The 14,537-nt window shown below is 36.8% G+C and overlaps 1 protein-coding gene across 3 annotated transcripts; it reads left to right on the top strand.

Moving 5' to 3' along the window:
- Positions 1-17: 17 nt before the first annotated feature.
- On the top strand, positions 18-14,506 carry LOC143468316 (uncharacterized). Of its 3 annotated transcripts, none has more exons than XM_076965446.1 (37): positions 18-173; positions 376-519; positions 1,305-1,502; positions 1,678-1,790; positions 2,010-2,101; positions 2,358-2,428; positions 2,583-2,805; positions 2,980-3,098; positions 3,327-3,453; positions 3,888-4,057; positions 4,175-4,312; positions 4,437-4,580; positions 4,840-5,009; positions 5,191-5,318; positions 5,448-5,513; positions 5,611-5,768; positions 5,853-6,062; positions 6,363-6,494; positions 6,678-6,778; positions 6,888-6,968; positions 7,581-7,780; positions 8,005-8,190; positions 8,295-8,381; positions 8,498-8,775; positions 9,016-9,089; positions 9,217-9,344; positions 10,295-10,438; positions 10,715-10,845; positions 10,993-11,140; positions 11,310-12,110; positions 12,408-12,533; positions 12,680-12,719; positions 12,828-12,961; positions 13,220-13,363; positions 13,566-13,782; positions 13,924-14,262; positions 14,391-14,506. In XM_076965446.1, exons 1-37 carry the CDS (start codon positions 126-128, stop codon positions 14,416-14,418), a joined length of 5,838 nt encoding a protein of 1,945 aa, XP_076821561.1. In that variant the 5' UTR covers positions 18-125; the 3' UTR covers positions 14,419-14,506. The 3 variants fall into 3 exon arrangements, with proteins under 3 accessions (XP_076821561.1, XP_076821564.1, XP_076821562.1); XM_076965449.1 differs by having other exon boundaries at positions 10,715-10,812; XM_076965447.1 differs by having other exon boundaries at positions 8,310-8,381.
- The last annotated feature ends 31 nt before the right edge of the window (positions 14,507-14,537 follow it).

Genomic DNA, 14,537 nt, shown 5'->3' on the forward strand with positions numbered 1-14,537 from the left:
CCTGTGGTAGTGCTACTGCCAGATCATATACACTTCAGCGAATTTTGAAACTGTCAGACTGTAAATAACTCCTAACAAAAGCATAGAGCTATTTTTGTTACCATAAATATAAAAACAAACCACTTATGGCCGAAGAAGATGATGAAACGTTTCCTCCTGAAGCTCAAAAATTGGTGGGTTACACATGTTTAAATATTGAATTATGTATTTTAGAAACGTGCCTTGGTTCAATTATTATCATTGTTGCTCATTTGTTCGACCGTAAGCATCAGCACAATTTTTGGCCTCCAAAATTATGTTGAAAAACAAAATGAATTCATTGTAGTATGACCATTCATTGTGTTGTTAATTAAGAATGTTTATGATCTTTCTCAGCCAACAGAGTTTGCTTTTCGAGAGTTTGCAAATGTTACTTTAAATGGAAAACAAGATGATTGCAGCAAAAAACTCAGGAATAACTTGCTTGCTGTGGGAAATATTTATGGATTGATTTTTGTGGGGTATTCAACCGGATTTAAGGTATGTTATGGTATATTTCGCTGGCTTATGTTTCAGGTTCTAGCTTTCAATTTTTCTGCAAAACCGTTCATTCTGGATTCTATGGCAACTTAACACATGTGTGATTGATGTCTTATATAACTTGCACTGGTCAGCGGGTACCCATGTTAAAGCTATCATAGGAACAAAGTTATAAATATAAAAATAGATTGGGATAACACTAACAGTGAACAGAATGATCAGCATGTAACAGCATCTTAATTAATCTGGAAACTATAGCACAAAATTATTTTATATGGAACAATTAATCAGTACTGAGAACCAACAAAATGGAGCATTATCTAGGAATCGATATTGAAAGATTTTGTGAAAGGCTTATTATTTCTTGAAATGTTTTTTTTTTATAAATGGATAAGTTTGCAATTCAACTCAGTCTGTTGGTTTCTCGATCACAAACTGAAATTGCATTTTGAAAACCAAAATGTGCATCGATTCTGTCTATAACCTCGATTTAAATTAGTCAATGCAAAAAATAAAAAAGAAATGCATTGCAACCACCTTATCTATGAACAGATTTTTATTTTTTTAACTCTCAAGAATTGGATTTGCATTTCTTTCGTTTGTATCAAAATCTATAAAATAACTTTGGAATTGTTCCATCTCTAATTGTTAAGGTATCTGTAAGTTTTGAAAACCACACCTAACTAACCTGCAACTGTTTGCAGCTCTGCGTAAAGACATGGTACACCTGTCAAGAAGCTTAATATTTATTATTAATAAACTATGATGTATCATACATTTGACAGGTTTACAGTGACAAAAGTTTGTTTGGACTCTCAAGTGGTACTGGAAGTTCTCAACTTAAAGCATTGGTTGATGTCCCACTAAAAGCCCCTCCTCACTGGATAGCAATTAGCTCAGATAACCTTACACTTGCTGTTTGCGGCCTGGGTGAAAAGGGCCTTCAGATACTTTTTTTTGATACAAGGAATTTGATTAATAGTGTATGTTTTTTTTGTTATTACCTCTCATATTTAAAATAGTAACCTGCCATGTTTTAAATTTTGAAAATTATTTTTTATCTAGTGATGATTGCCATTATTTAATGAATCAGTTTTTTATTATTTTTTGTCATCATTTATCATTTTTTTGGTTATTGCATCACAATATTTATTGCAGGCCAAGCCAGCTAAGACACCGTTTGTGGTTTTTCCACTGAGCAAATCCAGCACCGTGTCAGTTGTATCCCTTCACTGGAATCCTTCACAGGACATTGCGCATTATTTAGCAATGTAAGAGCGATATTTACCAGTTATTTGTTGTTAATAACAGATATATATACTCTATACTCTAAATGAAATAAGGACTATTGTGTAATCTGGCTGTTTTAAAGAGATACTTTATATATACTAACTATAAGAAACACTGGTACTGTATATATATATATATATATATATAATAGTAACTAAATGCAAGACTTTGATGTTTTTACCTATTTTTAATGCTTTCAGTTGTTTGTCCTCTGGTTCCTTTCATATGCTGTCAGTAACAGACAGCGTGAAGGAAATCGGACAAAAAGGAGATGATTTCGGAGCTTGCGCAGGTCAATTTTATTTTCAATTCTTAATTCATATTGCCGAAACTATTAGAATGGTGTTTACTCCTTTTTTCCATGGCTGTCTATTTGCAGTATTTGGTTGATTATTATTTTTCACATATGTTTGTTTTCATTAAGCTGTATTTAGTCCTGATGCACTGATGTTTTACATTTGATGATGATGATGATATTGATGTTTTACTTTAACAAGTATCTCTATTTATGTAAAAATGTATATGACAATTTTGTTGTATTTTTACAGTGTGTTGGAGTCCACGAGGAAAGCAAGTTATGATTGGAAAGGCAGATGGATCAATGCAACAGTTCACTCCAGTAAGTGCAGTCTTCCTCAAATCTATATGTATCTATCCTAGCATGATTACATAATCAACGTATATAACATAAATGTGTTTTAAAAATCATTGTTTCTGAGATGTTGTTAAATGTGGCAATGTCCAACAGATTTTTATGATACATTTCGTGTTAGACACTTGAAATTCGACGCACCATTCCTGTGTTTGATGCAATTGAGGGCCAGGTCAAAGTTGAGGACATTCTCTGGCTCTCTACGTTACAAATTGCGTTAAGTTATGTCCTGATTGGTGAAGACGCAGAGGAGGCCCAAGCAAGTATTTTCATTGCGAGTCTTCCTCCTGCTAAAGATCAGACAAAGACACCGTCATTTAGAAACTATGAAGACCCATGTTACGGTAAACTATGTTTGGTGAATGGATGTAGTAGAATACTTCTGGTAGATTGTGAAACATTGTTAATTGAATATCGCCAGATTTTAGTTGATTTATTACTTTTTATATTCATTCCCATTGGTTTACTATAGGGATTTTGTCAAAGTTGATTTCAAAAGTTGTTAATTTTCTTTTTAGGTGTACCAGGCACTCAACGAAATCGTTTTTTTATGTCATATCTTGGCAAGTGGAATATGTTTGTCTTAAGTTCTTCCATTGCCTCAGAAACTGCTGTAATTGCAAAGAACAAACAAGCAGTGAGTAACTGAGCAAAGTTGTTCAAACACCCGATAAAAACATGCGAAAAAATTTTCACCTGTTTTTACTTCTATCCATATATATAGCTTATGATAAAATAGTATAAAACTTTCTGGAAGTAATACCGAAAATGCAAGCTGAACATCATCCGCCTTGTAACAAAGCTGCTGCTATCTACAAATGAAGCTTTATACAAATTTCAACTTTTAAAATGTGCGATTTTAAAGGAACTATGGGAGATTTGGAACCTCGATGATTCTTGTAGAGCGCAGTTACCTTTGGAGGAGGGACAAGACGAACCCTCACCACTTGGTGTTGATGTTATACTGACAGCAAAAGATCGCATTGTTATAGGTATACTATGTATCATATGCCGTACTTATTGCATTGCTTTATCCTTTTTAGTTTTTTTGTGCTGTGAAGGGCAAGTTCAAAAACAAGTTGGTACTACCAGTATGCTTACTGGCAACTACTCTTTGATTTAAGGCCAACTTGCTTTTGTGATTGCCCCTCACTTTAAAGCTGGTTAGATATAGCAGATATTTAATGAAATGTTGAGAGTTACGAGTTGCATGATGGACAATCATAAGACCCAAATTGTTATAAAGCCACAGTGGCTAAATTTTACCAGGATGGGATCGATTTTGCAATTTCTTACCAACTCACGCTTGCAACCTATTCCCGATAACCACCTAATCGACTTACTGGTGTAAAGCATCTATTATTTTGGTTCATTATTGTTTAAACGTAAGTTAAGTTATATTGTAATTTGTTAATTGTTTTTCTAGATGATACCAGAGAATGTGGGCCCATGCCTGTGTTTGCCATGCTGTCATGTGATGGCCAACTTAGCATGTTCCATATGATCAATTTGCTATCGGAAGATGATTACCCAAAACTTGTATTTGAACCGAAAACACTGTCACCAGATGGTGAAAGGACTGCTGTGACCAGCATTGTAAGTGTGCTATGACTTTTTGCTAAATCTATGCTTAATGTTTATTATACTTGTGCTAGTTACAATACTTCATGTGAACTGCTAACCCCTAAGTTTATTGCAACGAAAACTTTACAGTTGGGAAGTGTGGACTCTAGTGCTTCCGCTTCATCGATTCTTGGCGGAAAACCCAAGTTAACAAGCAAACCATCACTCCTTGTGGCCACCAGTACACCAAAGTTAAAGAGTGAACTAAAAATGGGCGAGAGTTTTCAAGTATTAAACCTAATTGCTATCTTTATCAACCATGGCAATGTTGATTACTGTATTATTACCGATTTACCACCTTACCCAGCGTCTATTGTTTTATTCATTGGTTTTGAATTGAATTGTGTTTCAGTTTATGACACCATTGCAAGGTGGTCCAGGGGCAAGATTATCTGCTACACCACCACCGAGTTTCGCACCTAAAGCCCTTACTTTTTCTCAGATGGCAACTCCACAATCAACAAAGCTTGCAATGCCCAGCCCTTTGAAAGAGAAGGTACAAATTTATTTAAATAACTGCTGTCCATTTGTGTCTATTTCTGATTCATCGCTGTTCAGTCTGGTGAATCTTAAACTGCTTAACTGGAATATCAAGATTATTTGTTGAATTAATAATTGTTATTGCAGCATGTGTGACACTAAATAGTTTTTTGTCTTGTAATGCATTAATACTCAAATTTATTAAAAATGCTTGCACTAATATACTAATGCTTCTTGAAACTACTCCAGTTGTTTCAATCATTTGCCATTCTTAGCAAAATGTTGCTGCACCACCCCCATTTCCTATCAGCTCGAGTCAACCACAAACAGTCAACTTACCTATTACGCAAGCATCTATTCCACCCACTACTGTTCAAACCAAACCTGTTTCTAGCAAACCTGTGCTTGGAAAAACTACCAGTGTTGCTATTGGTAGCAAAATGTGGTAACATGTCTTTTTAAGCATTTCTTTATTTATTGATTGTGTGCAGTCTAAAGTGTAAGTTTTTTTCTACTCTTGTTTGCTGGACCAATGTATATGTAACTGCCTATCAGAAACAAAACCCGGCTATTGTAACTACATGAGACACCAGTTCTCGCACGAAACATGTTTTCACATGTTTCAGGCCGTCGGAACCGGTGATTGGCGTGCCAGGAAATATGAAGCGACTTCCATCAAAACTGGTCGAAGAGGCCGCTCGTCCAGAATCAAGAACCAGTACAGTGTCAAACAATTCCACCCGGAGTAAAAAATGTATTTATTTCTACTATGTTTAGTTGTAAAAGTTGAAATACCTTTTGCATTTTTTCCTAAATACTTGTCACTTTTTACTAAAAAGTTTGTTGTGGTAGATTTATATATTATTTTTAATCTACCATTCAGCTTTCGTTCCGAAGTTTGGACAACTAGCAGATAGCAGAGAACGTCACCCTTCAGAAAAAGTGCAAAGTAAGCTTATACTTCTTCAGAATTAACGCAACTCATACAATGAACTGTAATCACGAGCGACAAATAAATTCAAATTTTTGTTTCCTATATCTTTCAGGAGAGCACTCTATCGATTCAGGGAACATGATGGACAGTGTTGCCGCCGAAATTCTAGACTTTGAACAGGAGCTTGCTGCGTTTATAAATGAATCTGTTTCCGTTAAGGCTGAAGCAACGTCATTGGGTGACGAAAACAGTAAAGTTCAACTAAATCAAGTAAGCAAGTTATAATAGACTTGTCTTTGCTAAGGTGAAAGTGATAACAACTCTGGCATTCATGACGATTTTTATCTCGTCTAGCGTGTCAAAGAAATGTCCAGCTTTCAACGAGAAATAACAAAAACAACCTCTGAGCAGCATGGAGAGATCCAGTCGGTTCGAAATCTTTCACTTGAGGCGTTTGCTGCTCTTCAGAATGTTGAAACGCGTCGAAAGAGAATTGAAAATCCTGCCTATAGAGATGCCCTTGTCTCTCGACCACTTGATATTACGGATCAGAAAAAAATCAAGGTATTTGAAAGTTAATAATGGAAAAGGAAATGTTTATATCAATTTCTGTCTGTTTTGTGCTCGTTTTTTTAAGAGGTTGTTGCTTGATTTTGAGAAATGTGTTTCACTTAAACTTAACTGTCAAGCTCTCACTGTTCCTTTGTTTAGCCACAATTTACTAAAAGAGAGTAGCAGGTAGTGATGTCACATGTTGGATATATATTTAAAAAACTTAATTGTCAATGAATCAAAAACCTTTTTCTAAATTCTTATTTTTCATGTGTCTGTCACTTTAAATTACTTTGCTGCTTTAAATTTAAGGATATTCGGAATGTGTATCAGTACGTCAAAGAAGCAATAAGGGACACAAATGCAGTTCTTGATGAACAATGGCATAACTACATTCATTCTCAAAAACAGACCCCACTTCGTAAATCAAAACGTCGCATTGAGGTAAATCTTCTTTTATTTGTTTTATACTGTAACCTTTTGTTTTGTTTTAGACTGTAACAAGTAAATAGTTTTTGTATCTGGTGATTTTACAAATGGATACTCCTCTATGCTGTTTTATTTTGCAACGATTTTTGAATATTATATTCAATATTGTATACTGTACATGTATTTGTTTGGTACAAGATGGATGAACGAAGTGGTGTACATAAAGCCATCACCACACAAACAAAAATTCTCCACGATCAGGAGATGAAAATAATGCTGCTCAGTCAACAGCTTGACAGGTTAAGTTTTGAAAGTTTTAAACACACAACTTTCAGTGTTGAATAAATCTTCAATGCCTTTTTTGTCATGTAGATAACAGCATCACTTATGTTTTGAAATTTATATTAGATTGCGACTTTTGAACACCACATATCAGTTAGGTGGCAGCCCCAGCATAAGAACTCCTTCCAGCAAAGCTGCGGGAGACAGGTGACAAAAAATACATTATTTATTCTCCTACTGAGTTTTTTTTGTGCAGTGAAAGCTCGTTTGCTTGATGCTGAAGGAACCACTTAGATCACGTGTCCGCAACCTTTGCAATGAAAGAGACATTTGGTCTCGTTTCCATCAAACTAAAACCTACTCTGAGCCACAACACCTAATTGACTACTTAAAACAAAAAATCTAATGCTGCATATATAATTTAAACTAATGCTTTACAGTTACACGTAAAAACTTTAGTTCGCTTCTTTCATTATATCAATAAAGAAAGGAGAACAGACTTGTATTTTCGATTTTAGCAGCAGCCAATCCGACTGGAAAACGCCATTATTTATTCACATTAGGTTTTCCTAAATGAGCTCGCTGGCTCTGAGTCACAGAAGCCAGAGCACAGAGATGAAAGAGCCTCATGCGGCTCCAGAGTCACGGGTTGCTGACATCTGACTTAGATATACATTACTTACTTACTTTGTGTTTTGCAAACTTGGTCAACTTAGTTGCTGCTGCAGTAATAATAATTACGGATAATTAGTAACGGAAGCTCTTAGTAGGAAGTGCCTGAATTATGGGGTGATCATCTTTATTTTTCTGTTATTTCAGTGCTGACTTGCCCACTCTTGCCAATGTTCTGATTCGAAATAAATCTGGCAACCAACAATCACCAAACACTGCCAGTGGTGATGGTATGGACAAATTGTCGCCGTCAAGGAGTGGCGCCATGCCTTGTATATCACCAAAAAAAGCGTCACAACTTGCTGATTTGTTGGCAACGAGAAAGTCAACTGTTCGCTCGTCATCTGGTATAAAGAAATTTGTTGTTTGTGTGTTGCGATTAACGTAGAACTGCCATAAATGGTATGTTAGAGCATTTAGACCAAATGTTTAGTGGTAATTGTTATAAACTGTTATTACCAAGTTATTGCTTTGGGTATAACTACTAATTGTCTCTGTAAACAGTGTATAATTGCCTGCTAAATCATCTAAAATAATATTACTTATAAATTGTTATTTTTGTTAATTTTAGGTGGTAAGGGCAAGTCAAAGTTTGTGGCTCCTGCGTTCCGTCGAAGACAATCTGATGCTCGAACAGCATCACCCAGCTTACTCCAATCTCCAAGTGCTGGGTTTCCAAGTGTGGGCACTGCTGCTACCAAAGCTTCACATTCGTTTTCAACTGTCTCAAATTACTCATCGGAAAGTGAAAATGACGGTATAATTACAATAACTTATTTTAACTAATAATCGTCATAGGCGGTGAAATTCTTAGTTTGTTCCCATTGAAAGCTGTTGTAGTTATCGACAGTTTTATTTTAGTTTTATCGGTCTCAGAGCAACCAGCGCCACCTGGTGATGAAACTTATTCTGGTGGGCTGGATGGCGATTATGACATCACACCGAAAGGTTAATTATTTTCTACTATACTGACCATAAATGCATTAAGTTGTGGTTACTTATCTATCTATGTTCTGTATAGTTTTTATGCAAGTGTTTATTTATTCATGTGTTTTGTTTCATAGTTCGTGAAAAATTTGATCAAGTTCCGTCAAACACTACCGCTAAAACACAAAACATGTTATTTGGCACTCCATCACCGTTTTCAGTTCCTCTGAAAAAGTTTGACTCAGAAAAACCCAGTGTGACTTCAATCGCTCTTCCACAATCAACATCCATTGAAGGTTCTTCAACCATAACTTACGGTGGTCCAGAAACTCCTGTTGCCCAAAAAAAGCAAATTCCGAAGTTTGATGTAAATTCCCAAACGGAGGCTTCTTCAAATCTGAATAATCCACCAAGGGTAACATTGGTAGTACTAGTGGCTGTCACTACATTTCATATGTTTAAAGGTCAACTTCAGAAATTATTAGTATTGTTGTTTTTTCGAGAAGAGACACTTCGTCTTGTTTTAGGCCTAACATTTAGTATAAATCTATTGTGATGTGTATTTTCTTTTAACTATTTTTTTCTGCAGGAATAGCTTATTTGCATTTTAGAATCATGATACACTCACTGAGTTATGATGTGTTTTTGTTTGTAGGTGGTAAACATTAAAGAGTTAAAGGACCCTCAGGTTGTAAATGTTGTGCCCTTCTCACACAAGTTTCAGGCCAAGTAAATGCTTTCTGCTACATATGCATATATTTCTGAATTCTCTTGTTGACAATTGACATGCGGTAATTTGGCTATTGGAAGTCGTGGTAGTCAGTAAACAAGACCATAATGTACAATATCACTACAGGGCCGACGTACCACAAGGCGTGGCTGATGAAGTTCAGAAAGTGCTCAACGCTGTTCACGCAGAAACCGAACAGAAACCCACCCAAAGCTTGTCAATGTTAAACTCAAACACACCAAGCACTGCAGAAGGTAAGCCAGAGTTTGACATCAAAGGTGTAATTTGTTGCTTGCTTTAAGTGAATTTTGCGTTATGTTTTGAAAAGACTTGCAAGTGTCAAATATTGTAAACATGTTTGTTGTTGCGATGTTTTGTTTAAAAAAGGGTGCCTTCAAAATATGGGACATACAATGCCAAGAACAAAAAAGACCCCTAGACCCAAATAATCATGGTTGTCTTTGAGATCCAAGAGTTTAATCCAAGTAAACTTAGAGAACCCTGTGGGTATAGTGATGATCGAAGTGATCAGAGGGAACCTAGATAGGCTGGTCTAGGCAGAAGCATGCTGCTTTTTTAGTATCAATCACGAGAATCAAGCTTCCTTTTCAAATTGGAAGTGATGCTTTGAGCAACTCTTTTTTCATTCTTTCTGCTATTTTTTTTTGTTCATTTTTCGGAAAAAGCAATAGAATGCTTTTTGTTCGCTTCTGTCTTAGCTGGTAATAAGATGAGCTATTTTGGTATATTGAGAAAGTCACACAGGTAATACACAGGCAACTGGACCAAAAGCAATCTTTGGAACAATATGTAATGTTGCTATACAATCTACCTATATGATATGTTTCACCTCACAGTATAAGATTAATTATTAATGGATGCGTGCACCTAAAAGTTTAACAGCAAACAAAAGAAATTTCTTTAACAAAATCTCATAACTTTCTTAACTTATGATAATAACAAGTATGTATTTACAGCTTGAAATAAGCTCTACCTTACAGCATACAAAAACATTGTTTTTTGAAAACGCGCAGAAGGATAAATAACTTTTTGCGAAAAAAAGTAGGCACTGTGAAAAGATTGTGCGCTTTCTTATCGAGTAGCAGAAACGGTGCTCACTTCTGCATTTTGAGTGCACCCCATAAAACAAATATATCTATACACTATAAAAATTTCCACAAAAAATGTACAACGTTTTATGAAGATTCGCCCGTTACATCTGAGACCATAACAACGAAATCTCAAGGACTTGGCACGATATCAACTAGTCAGAGCGCAAGTCCTGGGATGTCATTTGGATTCAGCTCTCTTGGAAAAACTTCCTCTCCTTTCACTCTTGTCAAGCCAAGTAATTTTATGTTCGTTTTTTCGAAACAAATTACAACAAAATAAAGTAGTTATTGAGTTAATGTGTAGTTGTTTATTAGTTTATTAGTTATTGCTGTAATTAGTGAATTGTTGCCTTGTCAATTAAATATTGTATTTTGATCTTTGTATATTTACTATTTTACTGGTTATATTTTATGCAAAAACTTTGATTAAATCAAGTGTTTACATATAATCTCACACATTGTATTGTAGCTACTTTCAAAAGTTGTATTCCAATGTTCTTGTGTTGTTTCAGGACAACCTTCTTCTCAGAGCTCACAGTCTAGTGCTGTCCCGCCTCTTTTCTCTACATCATTACATCAACAGACTGCCTCACTTCCTTCCACAACGAAGGTAACACAGGCTCTTGCTTATGACAAACTGAAGGTAGAGAGCAACAAACTGTGTGTGAAATTCAGCTGTTATGATGAAGACATCGAAAAATGTGTTATGTTGTAGAACAATGTTTGTTTGCTGCTACAGCTTTGTTAATAATTTTAGTTGTAAATGGCAAGATGTTTTCTTTTTCCCAAGGGCTTTGGTGGGTTAGGTATGTCACCCAGCAGAAGTGCCCCTACTCTGTTTGGCCTTATTGCTGGCCACTCCATCGGTTCCAAGAAACTTGAGATTCCACAAACAGAAGCAGTTGTGACCAGCAGTGAAACTGTGGTTGGTGCTGAAGGTATTAAAACCCATGTTTTTAATGAATAAAGTTTTGAAAGAATGGAAAGATAGCATAATTTAAGCGCAGTTTTTTCGTTTGACATTTCCGTTTTTGCATTTCTCAGCATTTTCTTGGTATTCACGATATTAAACTTTTCTACAATTTTATTTCTGATGTTGACATTTAGAGGACAAAGCAGAGACACCGGAGAGTGAAAAAGAGCAACCTGCATTAAGTCGTCCGCAATCAGTTGTAAATGTTTCCCAAGATTTAAAAGCTGACCAGACTGATGCTGCTGAGAATGAAAAGCTTTCATCAAGTGATGAAGTTTCCGATTCCAATACTGAGCTTAAATTAACCGGAATATCATCAGCTGAAGCCAGGCCATCCACCCCGTCTTCTAGTGTTGCCACGAACCCTGCAACTTTAACTGATATTGCTTCCCAAGCTCCTGGGTTTAGTTTTTCACTGAAATCAGATGAAAAACCTGCCCATCCAATAGTGGACGAAATAGAAAAACCAAGCGTAGTCAATCAAGATTCCACTGTTGCCCCTGGAGTTTCCACCACAACCGCATCATCAACTACCGCTACCACTTTCGGTTTTGGCCTCGGTGCGGAAACAACACCCGGGTTTGGTTTTGGTCTTACTGGCGGCACTCCCTCTACTACTTCTATCACAAGTTTAAGTGCCACTACCACCTCGTCAGGCTTGACAACCAAATCTCTACCAACCACTACCAAATCTCTCGGGTTTGGAACCACAACTGTGTCAACAATCAACAATGCTGGATTTGGCTTTGACCTTACAACTACAACAAAGAGTGACTCGATGGGTTCAGGTCAGGTCCCTGCAGTTGTATCCACTGTCACAAGTGGGTTTGGATTTGGAACTATCACTCAAACATCGACGGCTGGTGGTTTTGGTTTCGGAGTCCCATCCGCTCAGGTTACCTCAAGCCCTTTTACAACTGCAACAACGCCGGCAGGTATCAGAGAAGTGCAATTTTTCTAATACTTTGATCTTCTCAAATAATACATTATTTGATAGGGGCACAGTGTTGGGAGCTACGAATCATAGTTACTGAACTACATTATAAACCTTGCCGTATTTTTGGTTCTCTAGTACACTAAAAATATTTGCAGTATCAGCAGAAATATTTGACTAATAAAATGTTTTCTGCTGTTTTGGCTCTTGTATTCATTCTACATATATTGTTCCAAAAAGCCGTTTTGCTTTTCACAGAATTTGCTGCTCAATACTATATTTTGTTGATTTCCTAAAGGTTCTGGTCTTGGTCAAAGTCAAGCCTCTGCAAACAGTTCTGGTCCGTTCTCTGGTGGATTTGGTCAAGCAGCACCATCTCCAGTTGTTTCAAACCAGACAACTTCTACAACATCACAGCCTACAAGTACTTTCGATAGTTTTACCAAAATGAAATTTAGATTGCGCTTGCTCATAGAGATTTGTCATTGATTGGGAATACAAAATAATTATTGGCATTATCAAGTCAATTATTATTTATCAGTTGTTAAATATTTGCTACCACCATTTTAGATCTATTTCAGACAAAGACAACTGCAGCTCCAGTATTTGGGTAAGTGTTGTGTTCAACGTAGTCATAGATAGTGTAACTATACATGCAATAAAATAATTGCAGCTAAGCTGTTACAAGTGATAAATTTATTCCTTTAAATTCACCCAGTGCACAACCCTTTGGGTCAACCCCAGTGTCTAATGCATCGACTGGTGGGTTTCTAAGCGGCTTGGGTTCAACCCCATCACAATCAGCCGGCAATTCGAACCCATTTGCTGCGGGTTCTACAGCACAAAGCACAGGTCAGTGTGTTTAATCGTTTATCCAACAGTATTCATAGAGTGTGACCTTTTTGTTGTTTATGTTGTAGTAGAATCACACTGTTTACTAAAAACACGCTAGTGACTAGTGTGTTTATTCTAACTATGGATGTTTATAATTAGCTATTTTGACATATTAATCTGATAGTGTATCTGTTGATGACTGATAATGGTCTATGTTACATGGGTGCTTAACGTTTTACTGATTATTTGACAGACTTTTGTTGTTAATTTTTGTAGACACCAAATCTTTGTTTGGTAATACTGGGTCCTCCACATTTGGTTCCCCATTCGGTCAGACCCAGACCACAAGTGGACCATTCGGAGCAAAACAACCAGAACAAACCAGTGGTGGTTTTGGTGCTTTTAGCAAACCCGCCGCAGGTACTAGCCAAAGACTTGAGAAATCCAATTTTATCAGAAAATACAGAAGGATATGTTGTAAACTTTCTTGTTGTTTTGATAGTTTCGGAATCTATGAGGTAGCTGGACAAATGATCCCCAAACGTTGCAAATAAAAAAGTTATAATTTTGTGTATAATTTATACATCTTTTCAACTGGTTTTATCATGTTATATTTTTACAGCTGGTTTTGGTGGGGCTGCAGTATTTGGATCACCTCCAAGTTTTGGCGCACAACCCACATTCGGAGGTGGAGCACAATTTGGTGGTGGATCAACTTTTGGAAGCGGTTTTGGGACTTCTTCCTCTACATTCGGAGGAGGAGCTGCGTTTGGAAGTTCAGCTGGGACGGCAGCATCCACTGCTTCCGGTGGTTTTGGGTCTTCAGGAGAATTTGGCTCGTAAAGATTTTGTTCATTTCTAGATGTTTTATCAATAATCTCTATTAAGTAAATGCTAATAGTGGTTAATGCGTTTATTTTTAACATTATGACGTGATATTTCTTGGTAATATTTTCATTTACATTCTGCTTGTCTGACAGAGCTGCCAATTCGAGCACCCCAACGTTTGGAGCCCTTGCAGGACAGAGTAGTGGGGGCTTTGGTTCGCTTTCAAGCCAAAACACTGGAAGTGGTTTTGGTGCCTCCGCTAATCAAGGTGGGGGAGGAGGTTTCGGTGCTCTGACTGGCCAAGGTGGGGGCTTTGGATCCCCTGCCAATCAGGGCGGAGGCTTTGGTTCATTCGGAGGACAACAATCCCAAGGATTTGGAGGACAACAGTCCCAAGGATTCGGAGGACAACAGTCCCAAGGATTCGGAGGACAACAGTCCCAAGGATTCGGAGGACAACAATCACAGGGATTTGGATCTCAACCTCAGTCGTAAATATTTGTTTATTGGATTTCGTAATGGACATCAGCCAAATTTTTCAGTAGAGAAAATCTTCCTCTCATATTGGTAGTAAAGCTTTGATCTTCCAACAGCTCGTTAAAATTCCGTTTTTTTGCAGGAAATCATCTTTTTCTGGTTGGAGATGAAATCAATCTGGGTTCATCATCCCTTGCTTATCTGAGAAACTGCCAAAGTGCCCGACTGTATTTCTTCTGAACCGGATCATTTAGAAATTCATCGCTTCATCAATTCATCAAACAACCAA

This window comes from Clavelina lepadiformis, chromosome 8, assembly GCF_947623445.1.
Source record: "Clavelina lepadiformis chromosome 8, kaClaLepa1.1, whole genome shotgun sequence".
NCBI lineage: Eukaryota > Metazoa > Chordata > Ascidiacea > Aplousobranchia > Clavelinidae > Clavelina > Clavelina lepadiformis.